The 22,664-nt window shown below is 39.5% G+C and overlaps 1 protein-coding gene across 1 annotated transcript; it reads right to left on the bottom strand.

Moving 5' to 3' along the window:
• Positions 1-6,363: 6,363 nt before the first annotated feature.
• On the bottom strand, positions 6,364-22,571 carry Surf6 (Surfeit locus protein 6). Its single transcript, XM_089234161.1, has 4 exons — positions 22,321-22,571; positions 15,680-15,835; positions 11,573-11,662; positions 6,364-7,111 (listed from the first exon to the last, which is right to left on the bottom strand). The coding sequence occupies exons 1-4, from the start codon at positions 22,517-22,519 to the stop codon at positions 6,471-6,473; spliced, it is 1,086 nt and encodes a 361-aa protein (XP_089090287.1). The 5' UTR covers positions 22,520-22,571; the 3' UTR covers positions 6,364-6,470.
• Between the last annotated feature and the right edge of the window lie 93 nt (positions 22,572-22,664).

The raw sequence follows: 22,664 nt of genomic DNA, 5'->3' as shown, positions 1-22,664 counted from the left end.
AAAGGGCTGGGGCAACCAGAATACTGCCTCGAGCAAATAGAGCTTACAAAAAAATATACACTTATTTTGCATGATAATAAATCTTTTCAAGAGGCCCCAAGAAAGTCTGCCCCGGGGCCACGAGAAGGCACCCTACGTCCCTGGGTGGACCCCCATAGGCTCCTTTCCCCAAGCAAGGTCGCAGCTGGATCGATGCTTGGTCAGCCGGGCAAGATCACATTTTGGTTCCCTTTTTAATGTTGAAGGAAGGGTTAAAAGTTGAAATTGGTGCCCTCTCTGGTCCGGCGCCAAGAGCACTGGACCCACTTGCCCCCCCCCCCCACTAGTTGCGATCCTTCCCACAAGAGTAGGCAGGACTACAACTAGATGCTTAGTCAGCAGGGGCAAGCACGCATTTTGGTGGCCACCACCTCTGATCCGACGCCCGGGTCACAAGACCCACCTGCTCCCGAGGGCTGCAGCTAGAGGGGAGCAGACACGGGACGACAGCTGAAGATGTCTGCCGCTGTGGTGGTCGAATGGTCGGACGGAGGGTGGTGGTCGAGTGACGGACTCGCATCGCGGGGACCCGGGTTCGAGCCCCACCGTCGCCACAGTGGTGGTCGCTGAAGCTGGTTTTCTGTGGCTCCCAACTTCGAGGCGCAAATGCGAGCCGATCTCCCTGTTAAAAAGTCTCGCCACAGAGAGCAACAGCCCTACAAACAGTACAAATATTCAGTCACTACACATCACTCACTTCACTTCTGAGATATAGATGGCAGCACTGAAAAATCATACACAACACTAGATACGCACTCAGACTGTTAGGTACACACACTTACAATTCCTGCATAACTCGCTAGGTAGTAAATTGCCTATGGCGATAGACCTGAGTTGTGCTCGGTATGAAAAAAAAAAAAGCTGAAGATGTCTGCCTTTGCTCAGGAACGGATCCAGGAGTGGGGGTGATAGGTAAGAACCGAATAATATCGTTAAATTTTCCTGTCCCGTCGGGACGATCCAACGAAGGCCCCGTTACACAATTCATTCCTGGATGGCACTGGTGGGCGCATGCGTTAACACACAAGGGGGGAAAGAATACAAGGAGGTGACATCAGGCACGAAAATTGAAGCCGTTGCGGCAACCCTATGGGCTGACAAGTCAGCCCAAACAAACCGCTCTTTTCCCTATACTTAACATGTGTTTTGCCGGATCGAATTCTTTTAAAATATTAATAACTAAATAAATTTAAGCACCATGACTGTTTAATGCGTCTTCAGGTAATCTACATGATCCGATAAAGGGGAAAGATAAAAGTTTATCCTTGTATAAGGGGTTTTTATATTTTTAATTTATTTTTTAAAGGGGAAGATCATGTTTCACTCTCAACTCGTCAAATGTTTTTAGTTCAGTGCCTTCGATTTATTTTAAAAATTTGATGCATCACATTAATGTCTATGGAAATATGATTAATTAAAATAATATGAAGCTCCAATAAAATGCAATTTTCATAATTCTTTTTCTTTTAACTGTTTATATTGCTTTTTTTGTTTCGTTCATCATTATGATAGAACCGGGACATTTCGAAAGTGTTTGAAGCCCGTGGGCGCTCGTCTTAAGCTTTACATGAGGAATTTTGATTTCTGAATCAATCCTGAGGTGCTCGAGCACCTTCTGACAGGGACGTAGCTAGGATTTTTGCCAATCGGGGCAAACATGGTTCAGCCATCCGGCGCAAACAGTATTTTGCAACCCCGTGCCACAAAGTACTGGAAGTGCTCGAGCGTCCTCCGCCACTGTGTATTTATGGTTTTGCTGGCTGTACAAATTTCGCCACCCTTATTCCGTTCCACTCTCATATTCTTGAATACGTGATTGAAATATATGCCGCCCATCCGAACCTTCCGCTATGTAGATGTACTATTGAGAAAAAAAATATTAAAAATAAAAAACTTTTTTTACGAGCCGCGATAACTCATCTCTGTGGCCTATAGTATTTAGGAAAATAATCACTTGGGCTATTTTTTTCCCCTCTTCGTTTTGTACCTATTACTTTGCTTTTAAAGTGGTATGTGTACGAAAATTTGATAAAAAAGTTTCAAATTGAATTTGAAATCTAAAATTGTCTGTGCTCGAGTTTTTGTTGTTCTACCTGGACTGGAAGTATTTCTACAATATTTCAATATAAATAGCTGAAAGGCATTATATATGCTAATGTTTTGCATATATAATGTTTTCTTCAAAAAAAAAGGTCATATTTTTTCAAACACCGCTTGTTCAAGTGTCTTTAGACATTGTGTCTCTCTCAGCACTGAGGTGTTGACATGCTTCTGCATAATTTTTTTAAAATTAAAATGCCGAGAAGAAATTTTGTGGCACAAGATATGGGTAAATTTTGGTTGTTTTTGCAAGAGGTTCCATGTTGTTGAAGTTAATATTCGAAAACAAATAACAACTAAAATTGAAAAAGCTCACGTTCAATTGTATATATATATCCACAGAATTTGAGGGGAAAAAATCGAATTCCTAAAGTGAATAGTAAATTTTTAAATGATTTTCAAAAACGGGGATGTTTCTCATAGGAAGGCCACGGTTTGTTTGGGCTTACTTGGTCCCTTTAGTAGAGCGATCACTGGCTTCATCTGGCAACCCAGATTCCCCATGCTTTCTCAATGGACGCGCTGGTCACGTCACGTCACCTCCTGTTATTCTTTCCTCCATGCCCAAGGAGACATCCAAAATAAATTATCTCCACACAAGAGGGAGACAGGTAAGCTCGAAAGAAGTGAATTTCCAAATTCCACTTTATAGTAGGTGCTGCCATCTAATCTCGAATTTAAAAGTGACTCATGTGGTGATGATGAAGTTTAAAGTAAAAAAACTATATTCTTTATTCCGCTCAGTTCCTTATAAACAAAGCTCATAAACTGAACTGGAAATTTAAACTGAAAGTTCGGTTATTTTATTTGAGCATAAGGAGACGTCCAAAACAAATTACCCCTTAATGAGCAGACGACAGACGGTTTGTTCGGTTCCCTACAAGCCAAGCTCACAAACAGAACTGGAAGTTCGAACTTTCAGTTCAGTAATTTTTTCAGGACACAAGGACACGTCCGAAACAAAGGACCTGAAGAGAAGCAGACGACAGATTCTAAGGCTTGATTTATATAGTGTTGGTGCTGCCATCTAATCCCGAAATTTCAGACAACTCATGCAATGATGAAAAAGAAAGAGTTCTTTGTTATTTTTTTTAGCATAAACTTTTTTTACGAGGCGAAAATTTCGGTAACAAAATTCGTACATTTGCAATAATCGATTTTTTCTATAAAGAAAAAATAATTATTTCTTTCCACAAAAAAATTCGGTCTTCAGATAAGCTTACCAGATTCAAAACTAAAAAAGGAGGAGGCCTGGTGCGAACCTTAGGCAGTGCCATCTTAACACATGTCTTCCCCCCGGGACGTGCCTGAAGGGCCTCAAGCAAAGCTGTATAAAGATCTCGAGCCGCTTTGGCCTCAAGAGAATAGATGCCTCAGAAAAACGAGACATAGTTGAATTGTTTAGGTAGTGGCTTCAAAAAAAAAATTCCTTGGCTCGGGGGGTCCACGATGCTCTTAAGACCGATGCTTGTCAGCCCCACCCTTGTAGGGGTCAGGGCCGTCATTTCAACTTTTCCGCGGGGGGGGGGGGGAAAGCACACGTACTCACAATGTGTATATATATACCATTTTTAATGCATTTTCAAAGCCGGGGGGTGGGCCTAACCCTCCATATTACGGGCCTGGTGGGGGTCAGTACTTGATTCCTTTACTGCTATTAATTTACGTTAATTAAACAAAAAGGGCAAAAAAAATTCGAAAAATGATCAAGTTACCGAATTGCAACGTATATTTGATAAGGAGATGACGAAGCGCTTTAAAAGTATGACAAAAATTAATGTCTGTTCAATATGATTCGAGCCACGATGAAGTGTCAGCAGGTGGACCCACGCTAATTATTATTAATAATTTATGAATTTTTTGTAAAATTAATTTAAATGTCATTCCCTCTCAATGGATCGTGTTTCATTACGATCCAGACCACCAACACGTTCCTGAAATAATGAGTGTAATAAAATGCGTTTTCTGAAAAAAAATTTCCCGTTCAAGATTTATGTTCGTAACTCGAAAAGTCTGTAAGAGTCGGGGAGCAACTACATACAATTTTTTTAGAGGGGCAGCAAAATTTTTTTTTGCATTGGGCCGCGAAATTCTCCTAAGCCCGGACCTGACTCGAATTTTTGAATTTAAATATCTCAGGTAGTTAAAAACATGTAATTTGTTTGTTGGGCTCAGAAGAGAAAGAGCAACAACTCTCTAATTCGAAGTTAAAGGAGGGGGGGGGGGAATTGTATAAAAATTTAAATTTTTGTTGTTTTGTACACACTGTATTTTCATCCTCAAAACTCGTACAGGGTGATTTCTGGTCACATTGTGAGAATTTTTGAAATTAGAACCATACCACTTCGACGAACGGTTGATGAGATATGATATAAAGGCTGTAACAACACTTCAAGGAGAAACAATTGAATATTACAATGGCCATAACATTACCAATAGGCAGGGCCACAACTAGTGGGTGGGTGGGGGCATCACAAAAGAGGCCGCAAATTTAACCTATCCTTCAGCATTATGAAGGGGTGCCTAAATGAGTAGTTGCCCCGGCTAACCAAGTATCCAGTTGCGGCCTGCCAATAGGTATCTTATTTCTGATGAATCACCGTTATGTTGGGTATTTTTCCTTTTAAATACATTCTCAAGTTTGTAATTTACACTTGGTAGAATTTCTTTTACTTCTATAGATCAAACTTGAGTTCATCCACTAATGACCCACAAAAATCATGTCCTTATTCTGTAGAACTTGGTTTACTGCATGGGCCAATGCAGTAATGTATACATGCCATACTTCTCCGGGGTGTCAAGTGACAATTAGATCTGGTTCCGATTTTCAAGAGTAAATGTGCAAATAGGTAGGTAGGAATTTTTAGCCAGGTAGTAGTGCGTCAGAAAAATCTCTTTGCATGTGCGTACTTCACGAAAATTCAGCAATAATGTGTGCGTGAAGTCTAGTTTACAATATTATTAGTTTCTCATCTTTAGTGCCATCGTTGTGATAATGATCTTCAAATATACAATCAAGTGTTCTTAAAATTTTAGGATCTTCTATCGGATGATCGGTATTGAAAAAAAATCGTACATTAAAAAAAAACCATTTGATAGCCTTTGTGGTGCCCCTTTCGTACCGATACCCTAAGCATGTGGTTATTTTGCTTAATGGTTAATCCAGCACTGGTTCCAGATGGTGTTGAGTGATGCCGACCAACAGTCCATCGATGATTTCTAAAGCGACCAGTTTGCGTCATAGGCAGGAAAATGTCAATATTAGTGATTTGGTAAAAAAACCAATATATTTTTAGAAGCAAAAGCGTATAATCGCATTAACTTGCTAAAATCGTATTAAATACGATGAAATCGTAACAGTTGGCAGGTATGTTAATGGGCTGTCACTTGGGTTTTGACCACACACACACACAGCCTGGGGGGGGGGGGTCTTGGATGCATGGAGGGATGCCATGATAAGATCTGGTGCTAGAAAATAGAAGCACACTAGATTATTTTGTCCGGGGGGGGGGGGGGCTGTGATACCATTGAGACAGACTTGGGGGTAACCTTCCCCCAGTACAGCACTTTGTTGCAAAGCGAATAACTATGATATTCTCAAGGGCATGGCTGACAGGGCCCAGAACAATTCTTACTTTTTGATTATTCACACTATAAATTAACCATTGATGGTTTGGGTGCTACCGCCAATGATCCCACACTAAGGGCCCTGCTGCAGGATGGGAATGCATATCTAGTGTTGTGTCTGATTTTTCAGTGTTGCCATAAATACAAGAAGTGAAGTGTAATGATTGTAGGAATGTTGCTATCTGTGACGAGAATTTTTAACGGAGAGATCGGCTCGCATTCTTGTCTTGAAGTTGGGAACCACAGAAAAGCAACTTCAGCCGACCACCACTGTCGTCACAGTGGGACTCAAACCCAAGTCCCCACAATGCGAATCAGTCCATATGATCATTCAACCACAGCAGGGCCCTCTAAGCCAAATTTCCACGAGTTTTTTATGGTAAATTTACAGTGTGAAAAAAAAACCCAAAAAATCACGAGAATCCTCCCGGGCCCTGTCAGCGCTACCCTTATGGGGGCTATGGGTACTTGAAACATAAAAAGCTGAGAAACACTACGAATGGAAATGGAAAAATTTTAGGTAGCCTTCACTGTATAAACTAGAAAAAAACCCCTAAAAAAGAAATTATTTTGCGTATTGAATGCATCGAAAAAAGATAAAAATAATAAATTTATTGGCAAATTATTTCAACGATTCGAAATCACAAGTATGCGTCCACAAACATATGCACAGAGATGTCCGAATATGAATTTCAAGCAGACTCCTAAAAGCCCGGTATTATTCTTCCTTTCTTTTTGGCTTTCTTAATTTTATTTTCTACCTTTTCTTTCTTTTTATTCTGGATGTTCCTCTTCCTCTTGTCCTGCCTTTTCTTAATCAAGTTCTCTGTGGTCTCCTTACGCTTCTCCCATTCTTTGGCGCTTTTCTTTTTCATCTTCTCTTGCCTTTTTATAGATTTTTTCAATAGAGCTGGATCGTCTTTGACTTTCAAACCTTCGGCCTTTTGGATAGCCCGTTCGTATGCTTTCTTCTGGATCAGCTGACTAGCCTTTTCAGGGTTGTCCTCTTTGATGGTTTTAATCTTCTCGTTTTCTTTCTCGATTTTATGAAGGAGGTCTTGGTAGTTCTTCCCAGTCAGTTTGTTCTTTTTCTTTTTTTTACTTTCCTTGACGTTCTCCCCAGATTCTGTAAAGTCGAACTTGCTGTAAATGATTTTACCCTCTTTGTTGTATATCGGTTTAGGCTTTAGACCTGTATTTTCTACTTTGGGTTTGGAAATGTTGTCGGTCATTTCAGAATTCGTCTTGGATTTATTGAGGTTGCCCTTCTGCCGATTGTTTTTCTTCTCTTTTGTTTTCACACGTTTCTGTCCTTTGGCATCTGTCAAATCTTTTCGCCTTTTTGCTAAAAAGAAAAGATTTTGAAATTAACAAAATATATTGATATTTTACCACGACAAAAATTCACGGATGTAAGAGGAAGAAAAATAACAGCATAATAAATTCAATATTCAAATATTTATCCTCAACAGTCAAACGTGTTTAATACAAGAGCATAGAGGTGCTTACAGGAAGAAAGAAATGGGGTGGGGGTAGCAAAGTTGCCAGTAGTCTTGCATACACAGAATTTGAGAGCATGAGAAGAAAGAAAGGTGTTGATTACATCATACATTAATGAATTATATGGAGGGGGCAATCGCCCATCCCAAGAGCCCAATGATATGGGGAAAATTTGTCTGTCCTGTAAAATATGGAATGACCAGATGCAATTATGCAATATGTCTCTTCTCCGATACATCACCCTTGATCTGATTGCCTCAGCTTTATTTGAAGCTGAAGATGTCTATCTCTGCTTCATTTCTCATTCGCAGCTAAAGATATCTGCCCCGGTTTCATTTGCAATTGAATATGCCTGCTTCCACTCCTTTTGAATACAGTACATGTGTCAAGTTGTCTATCTCAGCTGTAGATGCCAGGGCCTGCTTTATTCATAACTGAAGATGCCTGCCTCCGCTCCATTTATAACTGAAGATGCCTGCCTCCGCTCCATTTATAGCTGAAGATGTCTGTTCTTGCTCAGGCGCTGATACAGGGGAGTGGTAGGAACGACCACCCCTCTTAAGAGCCAAATAATATGGGAAAATTTCACTGTTCTTAAAATACAGGACGATCAAACGAACTCACACAATTCACCCTCCCTGTCACATAGTCCTGGATCTGTGCTTGGGAGCTGGCCACAGGTACACCAAGCCTTCAGGTTCTATTTACCTTGATACTGAATGTAGTCAGAATATAAAACATATTAAAAACATAGCAATTTATTACTGTATAATTAGTTAGGAGTACAACCCTGTGCCTACATATCAGCAGAACAAGTAAAACTAAATTTGGGAACAAAGTATGCACAAGAAGACACATGGGGAGGGTGCTGCATCTTTACAAGGATTAAGACGCACTACACAAAACAACTATATGCATAAGAAACATGAGGAGAGTGCACCATCTGTATGGACTACTACTACTAAACCAGACATGCACCTCATATATTCCTCTGTGGAACTTCTAATGAAATAATACATATTGGAATCTTCCATGAAGTTTGTTTCTGTGTAATGTTAGTTATGTGTAGTGCTGCCATCTGCCATAAATTTTTCTAACTATGAGTGAAGTGCAATGATTAAATATTATACCGTCGTAGGTCTATTGCTCTCTGTGGTGAGACTTTTTAACAGGCGATCGGCTTACATTTGTGCCTCGAAGTTGGGAACCACAGAAAACTAACTTCAGCCGATGACCACTGTAGTGATGATGGTGTTCAAACCCGGGTCCTCGTGATGTGAGTCCACCACTGTGACCACTCGATCACCACAGCGGAGGATTATAACACCCTTTTTTTTTTCAAGCCGAGCACAACTCAGGTCTATCGCCATGGGCAATTTACTACCTAGTGAGTTGTGCGGAAGTGTAAGTATGTGTACCTATCAGTCTGTGTGCGTATCTAGTGTTGTGTATGATTTTTCAGTACTGCCATCTATATCTCAGAAGTGAAGTGTAATGACTGAATATTTGTACTGTTTGTAGGACTGTTGCTCTCTGTGGCGAGACTTTTTAACGGGGAGATCGGCTCGCATTTGCGCCTTGAAGTTGGGAACCACAGAAAACCAACTTCAGCCGACCACCACTGTGGTGACGGTGGGACTCGAACACTATAACGCACTACTACTACTAAACCACACATGTACCTCGTTCATATTCCCCTGTGGAACCTCTAACGAATTGGTACATGCGGGAATGTGTGTGTATGTGTAGTGAAACCTGACGTGAAGTTGTTTGTTCCTGTGTAATGCTTGTTATGTGTAGTGCTGCAATCTGCCACCAGTTTTTCTAACTATGAGTGAAGTGTTATGATTGAATGATTTATCGTTGTAGGACTGTTGCTCTCTGTGGCGAGACTTTTTAACGGGGAGATCGGCTCGCATTCGCGCCTTGAAGTTGGGAACCACAGAAAACCAACTTCAGCCGACCACCACTGTGGGGTTATATAATAACATATATAACATATTCAAGAGAATGACTACTAAGAATAGTTATCAGAGGATGATGTCACTCTCTGCTATCCATATGAAGGGGTTTTACAGTTGGCTGATGCAAAGATATGTTTAGGAAAGAAAGAAAGTTCAACTACTATTGCGGGGAATCGAACCCACATCCTTTCACTTTCCAGGTGAACGCCCTAGACTACAAAGGCAACGAATATCTCACTCTTTCCTTGGAGCTCGTATGCACTGAACAGGACCGTACAGATTGAGATATTGGCCTTTGTAGCCTAGTGGTCTAGGGCACTCACCCGGAAAGTGAAAGAACATGGGTTCAATTCTCTGAAAGGGTAGTTGAATCTTCTCTTTCCTAAATATAGCTTCGAAAATCAGCTAGCTATTAAAAACCTTTGTAAGAGTAGTTATAAAACAATCTTTTTGGGTCCTTATTTGTTTGCATTAGAAATCTTTCAAACCAAAAGTTCGGATGATACAGTTGAACTTTACATTACATCACATATTATGAAATTGGTAATGAAATCAAGGCCGTAGCGGGGGGAGAGACTTGGAGGTCTGCTCCCTCTCCCGAAATGAGAAAAATGACAAAAAAGTGAAAAAGATGGCCAATCTCTCTCTATTGTTCTATCACTTTGGGCCCCCTTCCGAAATGGAAGTGCTCCCCCCGAATGAAATGATTACTTCTAAGATCCAAAAAAGTTCAGATTTTGTTGATTGTAATTTTTAGAGATGGGATGAATATTCGGCTGCCATTTGGCCCTTCTGCCAAACATTTGGTCCGGCCGAATATCTGTGTAAGTCTAAACACAACAAACTAATTTAAAAAAATTATATTAATTGGAAATTTTTCCAATAAATAAGAATATATTTCATTGTGTGGTGTATAATGCCTATGCCTTTTTTAAACATGAAACTGAAAATAGGATCCTACCGCAATTACACAAGCTCACTAATTGAAGAATGTACTTTGATAAGAAACATATTGAGCTAATGAAAGAGGCAAAAGGGGCAAAGAACATCTAAAGCCGGGTTTTCCTAGGAGCAGGTTTCCTGTGCCGCGCAACGTGATTTGCCCAGCGCGACACGCCGTCCACTCACCAGTAAGAAAAGCAGCATGACTGTTTTCCTACAGAGTGCAATACGGCTCACGGCAGCGCTTTACGTTGGGAAGTATTGGGTGACTGCTCCGGGAGGAGTCGAATGGGTCGTGCGCCACGGGTTTGCCGATATTCTCTTCCCTCTTGTGTGTTTTCTTTTCCTTCCCTTCAAACCGGAGCATGCAGACGACAGAGTAGCTGATGCCGAAGCTATATACTTTATATAGCCGCCCTGATTTGATGCGCCTCGCTAGGAAAACACAAACACATTGCGTGATTATGTAACACATTTCTGCCTGCGCGAAATGGTCTAATTCGGTTCACGCTGCGCAAGAAACCTATTCCTAGGAAAACCCGGCTTAAAGATGGAAAAATAAGAAAATAAATCGTAAATTTTATGAGCATTAATAGTTGAGGGTATATAATGGTTGACGTTTTCTTGATTAGATGTAAAATTGTGACAAGTATTAAAAATAAATCAATTCTATAAGTGATATTAAAATGCAATACATCATCGTTAAATTTGATTGTCAGTATCACGACAATAAAAATCTTTCAATTACCAGGTTTTTTAATAATATATTTATTTAAATAAATTGTAAAATTAAAATTCATTATGAATCATTTGAAATTATCAATATTATTATTTTAAATTAAAAACAACCAATTTCATTTACAATTATGATGAATTTTAAGAAGATTGATATTCGGCATTTGGCAGAATATAAATAATAATTAATTTCGCCACTATAGCCGAATATTTGACCAAATCTATATTCGTCCTATCCCAAGTAATTTTTTATGTATGATGCATGTTACATTCTGGCAAAACTCAGTAAACCACGGGACAAAGAAAAAGATGACTAAAAGTTAGCCAGATCAATTGGCAACTGAAATCGCCTGTATCAGTCGAATAAAAAGAGGGGGGGGGGGTCTCAAGAATGGAAGAATCCAGCACCTTGAATTAATTCGAATTTCAAACCTCTGAGATGAAGATTCCAGAAGCTTTATTGTTGAAAAGATTTTACAGCTTCAGAAAGTATTTGTTTAATAGAATCGATATACCTTATTTTAGAGAGAGAAATTATTTTCGACTGAATTTGTATTTTATTCACATTCTCTGAACAATGGGGAAAAAAATTAATGAATAATGATAATAGATAGCATATTATAGAGATAAATGAACAATATTTTTTGATGAAATGTAATTATCACCTTGTAGATCTTTCACCCGCTGCTTTAACCTTTGCTTAAGTTCCTCGATATTTGTGGCTCGAGTTAAACTTGCTGATAACAGCGCGGCATCTGAAAAAATAGAAGTGGGAAAAAATTTATTGAAAATAATTGATTATACATCTGCATGAAGAAATCGTCATTCGATACAGGTTAAGACGTGGATTGTGCATGAAAATGTGAAATAGAAAAATGGAATGTGTTAGGAATATACACTGAAAAGCAATTAAATTAGAAACAGCTGACAGTATATTATAAAAGAGGCACTGTGGGTGGCTTGTGACAGAAATGCACATGACATAATTAGCACTCAGGTAATTAAAAAAAAGTTATACTCAAGGGAGCAGTCATAGTTGCATGCACTGTGTGCAAGATGGGGGATCTACTAAGTGCATTTGGCCATGGCCAAATTGTCGGGCCTGATGTATTGGTCAATCTATTACATATGTTGTACAGACACTGGGATTTTTTCATGATAAGCTGATTTCAGTGAAAGAATTCCTGCCACGGCCAACTCTGTGAACAACATATTAACAGCATGTGAATGAGTGAGGTTTGCATTGTAACAGTGGACAGACAAGCCACATTGCAATAAATCACTCAGCTATTTAAAGTGGGTGCACCAAAATGTATAAGTAGCCATCCCATCAAGAATCGTCTCCTCTGATGGGGTACAGAAGCCATCGCTCTATCAGAATACCAGAGAATTGCTGACTGCATGTCACAAGGCTCAACGATTAGCCTGGGTACTGTAACATCCCCACTGAACCCTTGAAACTTGTCAAAAGGTTGCCTGGACAGATGAGTACAGACATTCACATTGGTACATGCTGATGACAGAGTAAAGTATATATGGCAAGAACCTCATAAAGCGATGGATGACTCATGGCAGCAAAGATAACTTTTTAAGCCAGTGGAGGTGGAATTCTAGTTTGGGGATTGTTAATGTGGATCAAAATGGGACCTCTGGTGTGTGTGACGTCATGACGATTCAGATATAAAAAAACTGGGATCCGTAAATTTCGCCCTTGGAACATTTCGTCCTCATCATATTTCACCCCGGTACATTTGGCACCTGATATGTTTCATCCCCGAAAATTTCGCACCTGATATTTCACCTGCCCAGACCGCATGAGTAACCATATAAGTGCGTGAGTGATCAAGTGAGTGTGAAATTGACTTTAGGAGTTAGCTAGTGACAGTACAAATGACTAAGTGAGTGACCGTATCTGTGAGTTTCAATTGTATGAGTATCCAAGTTGACCATATGAGTAACAGAGTCATTGACCATATGAATGATTGTATGAATGACCAGGTGAGTGGCGGTATAAGTATCCAAGGGAATTACTGAGTGATTGACTATATGGATGACCGAGAGTGAGTGCTTATTTGAGTTTCCAAGTGAGTGACCATAATAATGACCAAACAAGTGACTAAGTGAATGATCATGCGATTGACCAAGTGAATGATCATATGAGTGACCATAAGAACAACAGACTGGCCATATGAGTTGATAAAGTGAGTGACCATATTATTGACCGAGTGAGTGTCTGCAAAGATGACCCCCCCTATTCATGTCCCTTCTTATAGGTGGTTATGTAATACTTTAATGGACCTAAGAATTTGGAATTTGCTGTGAAGCATAAAGTAATTGTTTCCAAATTTACTTTGAAGCAAAAAATTTCAACATAAGCTGGAGTATAACAGTCCTGAAGAAAAATATTAAAATCCCCCAAACTACCTCCCCTTCCCCCTAACGCTTTCGACGTACGCCAAGCCGATGCATTTATGACAGCAACAGACATATGTATGCTGCAAACTCACCTAACATTCAAACAATGGGCAAAATGTCGGATGTGAAATTAGATATCTGGTCCAGCTCATGACTTACTTGATTACTTATATGGTCACTCACATATGATTCATATGATCACTTACTTTGTTACTCCTGTAGTCATTTCTACGGTCAGGGCAGGTGAAATGCCAATGGGTAAAACTTAATTTTTTAAATGGGTAAAACTTATGGGTCCCACTTAGTTGATCATTCATGCGGCGGTCACTCAGGGCAGGTGAAATGTCAGAAATTACATGTCCAACTCACTTAATCACTCATAGGGTCACTCATATGGCTAGGGCCGGCAAAGTGTCACAAGTAAATGTCCAAATCACTTGATCACTCATACGGTCATTTACTTGGTCATACGGTCAGGGCAGGTGAAATATGAAGGGAGTAAATTTCCAATTCACTTGATCCCTCATGGGGTCACTCACACGGTCAAGGCAGGTAAAATGTCATCGGGGGCTAAATAACCAGCTTACTTGATCAGTCATACAATCACTCACCATCATTCACATGTTCATTGATACGGTCAAGACAGTTTAGATTTGTCTCTCATATGGTCAGGGCAGGTGAAATGTCAGAAGGGTAAATGTTCAACTCACTTGATCACTGAAAAGATCACTCAATTGGTCACTCACTGGGTTCTTCATGTGGTCAGGGCAGGCGAAATGTTCGGGGTGAAATTTCCAGGGGCGAAACTACTAGGGGCGAGATGTCAGGGGCAAAGATTCTGTGAACCAAAAAAAACCGCTGTATATCTTGTATTAACAAGTGGAGAGGACATCTCTCTTCCCCTACAGCATGTCGTCACCATCTGGTGGGTTTGATGTTATTTATGAGCCATTAGCAGATTGCTGTCATGTTCATTGTACGGTAGGTACCGTTCAACAAACATATGTATATAAACTGTCGATTCTGCTTACTAAGATTCATTTTTGTGATCCTAACTCCTATGAAAACTCATGATTTCCCCGTTTAAAACGTTTTAATTTTTTTTTTTCACGATGGCTTTTTTGAAAAACTTTATAAGCGGGATACACTGTATCCACTCCAATGAAGAAATATTCAATATGAAAGGCTGTGGGTTTGAGTCCCTATCGAAGAACAAGGGGCGAATTTTTATTTAAAAAAATCAGCTCTCTATATAGCAGCCAGTTTTACGCATATCTTGCATTAACAAGTGTGGAGGACATCTTTCTCTACATCGTGAAGATCTTTGATGACCATAGACTGCAGCAACATATAGATGACCCCATTTTTCAACAGGGCAATGAGCTGTGTCATTGCTACTGTCTGAGCATTGAATCCTGAATGGTAGGGGGAACACTCTGTGGACATTTAACTTGATCTCCTGAAATGCAAGGTCACCAGACCTAGATCCAAACACGCACATTTGGGGCACCATAAACTGATGTTTAGGCTCCCACCAACAAAATCTTTGTGAAATGGGGAAAACTGCAGAAGTCATGGATTTGTGTGCCGATGAAAATGCATGACTTTATGTCCTGTTTCATCTCTATTCTTTTATCACACAAAACTCATTGCAACTGAAGTGTTTTCAGTCAGAACGGAAGTTATGAATGCCAATTGATGGAACAGGAAAATTCGGAAATCGTAGTACAATCTACAATATTTGGTGGTAGGTTGTTCCAGTCAATAATAGTTCTTGGGAAGAAGCTAAATTTGTCAGTCTGAAGTGGCAAAATTGATGGCATTGAAAAGATGGGCTGAAGTTTTTGGGAATGATTGAGTCTAACGGAGAAATATGAGGGTTATATATTATCATCAAATATATGCAAAATTTAGCGACAATCTATCTAAAATAGTAAATTTGTATAGAGAACAGACACACAAACAAATAGAAAATCAATTTTATATATATTGATCTGCCGCATCCTCTTGTATAGGCCTAAGGTCAAACAATATTGAATAAATAAATATACCAAACAGGGCACGGATTGAAAGATAGGCTACTTTTAAAGTTCGTCAGAGCAGGTTAAATGCCAGAAATGGGCAAAAAAAACTGTTGGGAAACAATAGTTCTTGGGTTTCAACAATCACTTTCAGAATGTTTACTTTGGCTACCATGGTTTCCTAGCAATGTGTTTCTGACATGCATATGCCTTTATAATGGTTCGTCACTTTTTCAATCATCCCAGTAATAGAAGAAAACCCAGGCAGCACTGGGTATTATAGCTAGTCCATCATAATATCGATGATACTGAACAGAATATCAAATGTATGATTACTTTTTCTGGCCTTTCTGTCCGTTCGTTTCCTCTTTTTATCCTTTGAAGTAATTTCTTGAATTTCTGTGACAGATTTATGTTGCAGAGGATCAAGGCGAGCCCTTTTGTGCTTATTTTTTGACGATATTTCTTTTCCATGAACTCCTATCTTCAAGGCTGTAAAACAATCAAACTAATTAGAAATCCAATCACCAAACACGAAACAAACGGCTGTAACAAATGTACCTGATATAACTATATCAAAGCAAAAACATCACAGTAAAATTACATTGAAAATATATAGCTAAAGAGGTTTGTTGGAAAATATAGCAAACACTTGCTACTACTATTTGACCGAGCATGCACCTCTAGGGTTAGCAGAAGTCCTCTTTTAGAAGAGAGAGGACATGCCTATTTTTTAAATATCATTTCAAGGATTCAATCTGCTTCTTATATTTATAAAAATTCACCGTTTTGTCCTTTTCAGATTCCGGAATCATTCTCATTTTTTTTCCTAGGAGGAAATTTTTTTTTCACACTGAAACATATATCTTTTTATCGACACAACAAGAGGTTTTCGTGTTTTTTTCCCCCACACATTTTTACAAAATTTGACCTACTGACGTTGAAATTCCAAGAATACCAGAGCCCACATTGCCTCTAAGCAGGGCAGATGCTATTCTAACGACTGTCCCAGCTTGCTTCAGAATATGAGAAAGACGGTCAAGAAAAACAGCTCAAGAAAAAGAAAACCTGCAACATCCATTTTAAGAACACCATTTCTTAATCACCACAGTGCCGTCTTAAAGCATGGGCTCACCCAGGCAACGCCTGTGGGCCTCATGATTAATCTTGTAAGGATTTTTTCACAATTTATTATGAAAATTTGTAAGCAATCACTTCTGGTTAGGGTAGGAGGTCTCAAAAAAAAAAAAATTAATTAGCCAGAGGACCCATGATGCTCTTAAGACGGCCATCAAATGCCATGTACTGAAGCAGAGCGCATGGGGGATGTTACTTCTTCCATTCAGACATGAAGAAAATGGAATGCAAACAACACTTAATGCTGACTCCTATGGCCAAATCACCTCTCGCAGAAAGAAAAGAAAAAAAAACCATTCTGAGAGTAGAGCTTAAGGGGACTGTTCAACGGTTTGAATTGGACTGACACGACTTTGAGAAAGGTAATAAAATATCTTTGTAGATTCAAACTGCCTCCAGTAGCCGAACCACCACAAGCCTACTTGAAGTACTGCCTAGTTTCAGCAGTCAGCATCAAAATAGTAGGTGGCCAGCGAACTGCGGAACAACCCCCCCCCCCCAACCCTAGAAAACTAACTCTACCTCTCAGAAACATAGTTGGTAATACAGTCGAATCCCGTTATGACGAACGCCAAGAGACCGGAGGAATCACTTTGTTAAAACGAAATCTCGTTATAAAAGAATTCCAGGTCACCTAGCATTGTTCCTATGTAAACTTATTTGGAGGATTAGAAAAGTGTTCGTTAAAACGAGATTTTCGCTATAACGGCATTCGTTAAAATGGGATTCGACTGTATAGGTAACATTGTTTTTATTTTAGTTAGTATTCTAGGGTTAACAAGACTACGAAAGCTTTCAGAAATGAAAATAAATGTAACAAAATACAATGTTCTTGGCTCAAGAGAACCTTGCTATGCTCCAGGAAAAGGCTGCAATAAAATTGACCAGATGCTGTAGGGACAATTCATTATAAGTTGACTGAGACTGATTAGTATTTGCATCTTTTTCTGCTTTTGTTTTTTTAGCATTTGTTTTAGTTGGGAAAAATAATTGTGGTGGGAAAGTTTTTTTTTATTATTATAGTGCCATCTGTTGTGAAGATTGAAAACAGTGGCATTAAGGGTGCGGGTGCAGGCATCCAACTTTCTCAGACTTCTAATCTGGTAACTCTATGCAACCTATATTATACATATTCCTCTGTGGAATTTCTAACAAATCACCTTTATTATATTCCCTGTCTACATACACGAGTTGGTACCAGTGGACATCATCACCCTTAGTATATAGCAGTGACATGTAGGAATTTGTTGTGTGTGTGTATGACCCCAACATATTTGTGTTGTCAGAGGTGTGCTTGTTTCGTGTTCTTGATGATGCTTCCATATTTTGAAGTGAAGATGATAAATGCTTGAATTTTCATGTTAAGTATCATGCTGTAGGTCTGCCCGCTCCCGGGGGAAAGACTTTTTCAAATGGGAGATCAGTTCATATTCCCACCTCGAAGCTGGAAAATCACACAAAAACCAACTTCACTGTGGGATCAACCAGGGGTCAAACATGAATCCTTAGACAAATCCCTAGCCCGATGAGCACATGACTGCATAGTGGCTTAAAAATGCACTAGTAAATGGTAATAAACCAACACCACCGATCACAATGCCACGGCTTAGGTTCATTACGAGCAGGAGTAGTAAGAAAATTCAAATAGACCAATGAAACAACTCCATTTAGCAAGCGACCAATCAGAATTTTGCATTAGACTTACATGCAGGCGCTCAGCTCCATTCTGACCATGGTGTTTGACCCAAAGCAGAATATGGCGAAATCTGCGACATACATTACAGAGCATTCAGTGCTACTACTAATAAACCATACATGCACCTCGTACATATTCCTCTACGGAATTTCTAATGAATTGGTACATGCCGGAATGTGTATTCTGAGTGTATATGTGGCCCTAATGTATTTATGTTGTCGAGCTGCGCTTGTTTCGTGTTCCTCCATTCAGTGCTACTGCAGAACAACCGGGAAGAATTTTAAGAAAGGTATAGAAAACACTATTATGGAATTTTTTACTGTCGAACATCTACCACAACAACCGAGGGTTAGTTGCAGAACAATAAAAAACATTCTGTTTTGAGGTGTTTGATTTGTAAAGACAGTGATGGTAACTCGTGGGAAAAATTGACTAAAATTATTCCACGTGGGAATTTTGTTGGTGTTTGTGGGAAATTTTGAGAGTTTATCAAACAAAAGAATTTTATTGAAAAATACAGTGGAACTTTGGTTAATGAGCTTCATTTCTTTGGCACACATGCTCATTATTCGAATCAAACACACTTCCCCATAGGAAATAATGGAAATTCGCATAATTAGTTCCACAATTATACATTCGCATAAAAGTGACTAATAAAAATGGCTTCACATTCAATAATACAACACAACAATAATATAATAACGCCATAAATAAAAATGCAATACGATAAGGTTTACAAATTAACTTACTCTAAACAACGAGAGAGAGGAGGACTAGTGTTTTGGACGACTTAGAGACCTATTTTTTTCTGCAAACTTAATTCTCTATGTCAGACTTTGAAAAAGAATGTATCTAATGACACTTGCTTTTGCCTCCTTTTTAGGATTTCTCAAAAAAGGGGAAATTTGCATTTTTCTTGGACAGATTCATTTCTTGCACACATACACTGCTACAGCTTTATTTGATTGGTTCTTTTCTACAGAATTTTGCACAGATTTCCGCATTTTACACAACTTTTCTCTTCCTCAAAAAATACCCTCCATAAGATCCTACTGTTAAACTCTTAAGCGCTCATACACATGGTTGCAACGTGACATCGGAACAGATGCAGTATGGTCCGCCATAACTTTGGCGACTTTTTTCTCGCGATAAGTCGCCAAGACTGCCATAATGGGGCTCTGGGTTGCCGTATTTTTCAACATCTTTCCAGTTTTCGCGTTGTGATAGTACGTGGCGTTAGCTTTGCCAGGATTTTTCTTTCGTTTACAGTGTTTTTTCAAAAATTCCAAACAGCTATTTTTCTATTTCAAGCGTGTGTCTTGGATTATTATTCCTTCTGTAGCTTGCGTCATTTGGATTATTATTCCTTCTGTAGCTTGCGTCATTTGGATTATCATCTACTGGTCAGCTTGTATCATACCATTTTATTATTTCGTTGTATTTATTACTTATTCATCCATTGTCATGCCTTCTGTCTTATCGGTTTACTATTTAAAATGAACCTAGAGAATTTTTCATGCCCGGAACTTAACAAGGGCCCGGGTTTTAGTTTTTAATACATAGAATATTTATTTATTCAACATGCCCGGAATTCCATACGCCCCGATCTGTTTATAAAAAAAATGGTCCAGGTGTAATTTTTTTTAACTGATACTTTTCCTATTTTTATGCTTGGTGATTTCTATTAGGTTTTGCACACTTTTTTTTCGCCGTCTGTCGGCCTTAGCGACTTTTCGTCAGGCCATCAAACATGTTTGGCACCAAACATCGCCAAGTGGCGGACCATAGGACAGCTGTTCCGTGACATCTAGTTTCGTATTACAGCCAGTCAAGCCTGTGTACACGGGTGTTCATTTTTAAAATAAGTCACACTGACTGGAGACTGTATGGGAAAATATTACACACAATTCCACAGTACACGTGTGGGCGAGAGCGGAAAACTATCAGCTCAGTTGTGTTACTGTGACAATAAATAAACGAAGCGTAAAATGTTTGCTCATAATGCAAATCATCGCTCGTTAATGGAATCAAATGTTTTTCAATATTTTTGCTTGTTAACTGAAGTTCTACTCTATATGTATAAATGCAGTATAATACATTGAAAATGGTGGAAGAGATGTAGTATAATCCCTTATTTCCTTGGTGAGTTCCTTACTCGAAGGCTGGTATTTTTTCTCTGGTCCTTCATTGGAACTAGATTGTCGTTTCTTTTCTTTATAGCACCATCTGTGACGCAGGGATCCATAGCGGTAACAGGTTTTTCTTTGTCATCAAGCTTTGGGCAAACAGACCATAGGGGGTGCTAACCTCGAGTCTCATTTGTTTTTGCGTACTGTAACATGGCCTTGTTGACGCTCGCCTGACCTTTATCCCTTATGTAATGGTAGTGCATGTGTTATGTTTTATTATTGAGTTTGTGTGATGTCTATCATATACTTTATGTTTATAATTATTTTCTGTCGACTAAACAAACTTTTGTTACTAACGAACGTTTTCAATGCCGACGTGTCACAAACTGTTTCAGGAAGAAAAGAAACTAGTTTCCGAACTTGCCGCTTGGAACGCCGATGCTGATGGGGGCGCATGTGTGTTACTTTTCATTTGCATGCTTAGTGATTTGAGAGCTATATATAATCACGTCCGTGCTTCAAATCGGCCTTGTCTCATGTAGCGCTAAATTCGGAAACTAGTTTCCGAACTTGCCGCTTGGAACGCCGATGCTAATGGGGGCGCATGTGTGTTACTTTTCATTTGCATGCTTAGTGATTTGAGAGCTATATATAATCACGTCCGTGCTTCAAATCGGCCTTGTCTCATGTAGCGCTAAATTCGCAAATCATTCGAACAACTCGGCTGGTCCGATGTTCCCGTCAGTTGCTTTCCAAGAATGCCGCTCAGGGATGTCTGGTGTCCGTTCTCGATCTTAATGCCTTCGTAGATCTTGCAGATGGCGATCTGGCATTGGCTGGCATGGCCAATAGCAGTGATCTTATAGTTTCCTCGTATGACGCTGCAATCTGCTGCTACCCCTTTGCCATGACGTCCACCATCGGACTCCACCGCTTGAACGCCGAAATCCACGTGTAGCACGCAGATGTCCGCGATCTAATGATGCCACTTCATCAATGCCCTGGGGTCGTCGAGATATCCGTTAACTGGACTCCACCACTTGATCGTTGAATACCTTGTGTGGTTCTACCGGTGTTCGTGATCTAATATCACCTCATCAACGCCCTGGGTTCGTCGTCGAGACATTATCTGGAACAATATATTTGAGGTTGGTATTTTTTAAAATGAATGTTTTAAGGCGGGAATTGCGATCATGGCAATTGCATCTACCAGCTGGGAACCAGATAAACAATGGATATGTATTAGTTTACGAAGAAGTGGGAGGCCAGGGAAAAATTTTAATGACAAAATTGCCCTTTTCCACCATATCACTTGTGACGCACATAAATTGGTGCTGCTTATGCAGTGGGGTGTTGTTCCTGATGCTGCAGCTCACCATTATGTTGGCCGCTGCACAGTGAGAAGTTGGCCTCCCCGGCAATAAGGGATCATATGGTAAATTCCCAATTTCCAATATACCACTATTTGGTAACTATTTTTCCCATTGGCAGGCTCAATGATTTTTGCTAGGATTATATATGCAACCATGGCCCCCACATCCTGGAGCAGGGCCCCCGGTAAGACTTTTCATGGGCTCTTCTATAGTTAATTTATATCGTAAAAATGCAAAAAATGATGAGAATTGTCAGGGGCTAGAGCCCTGTCAGCCTCGGTCTTGTGGGGACCATGTATGTAACCCTATTTGCTACGGTTAATAGCAAAACGATAGGAGCCCCCAATAAATCTTAAAAATGCATCAGAGCAACACCCAGAAAAGCATAGGCGGAGATAAACTTGACAGTATGGGGGTATGATGATGATGCCGATTTATATATAGGCATATGCGTTAGATATGCCAACTTGGCGACCAATTAGGAATTAGCATACCCTATACTCGGAATGAACCAAAGAAACCGGACCGATTTCTAAACAATGATAAAAGCTGGTTATTTCAACCTTATGTATTTAAAACAATCCTCTATAACTATTATATTGATACAAAGAACAATGAAAATAAATATCGGTAATACTTTACCAGCAGCGGCTTTATTCATAGCTTGGTGCTTTTGAGCCGTGATTTTCTCTTTCATTTCCTGATCGAAATAAATCTTCGGAGGGATTGTGTCAATGAGACTAGACAAGAACCTGTCCTCCTCGACTAGTCGCTCTCGAAGAGATTCGAAGTCGATCTCCATCGTGGTCTCGACGATTGAAATCTTCCGACTCCGCTTCATGACCACAAACTTACAAGACTGTAAACAAAACAAACGAAACACGTTTTTTTCTCTTCCAGTTTACGGTCACGGTTAGTTATCATCAACCGTCACGTATCGAATTTTATAAATTTATTAATGATTTAAATACAAAAATGACTGATAC

This window comes from Pholcus phalangioides, unplaced genomic scaffold (assembly GCF_987345545.1).
Source record: "Pholcus phalangioides strain wild (caught in Gottingen) unplaced genomic scaffold, Ppha-v1.0 ptg000008l_1, whole genome shotgun sequence".
Classification (NCBI taxonomy): domain Eukaryota; kingdom Metazoa; phylum Arthropoda; class Arachnida; order Araneae; family Pholcidae; genus Pholcus; species Pholcus phalangioides.
The sequence above is the reverse complement of the archived record's forward strand: the minus strand, read 5'-3'. Positions and strand labels throughout refer to the sequence as shown.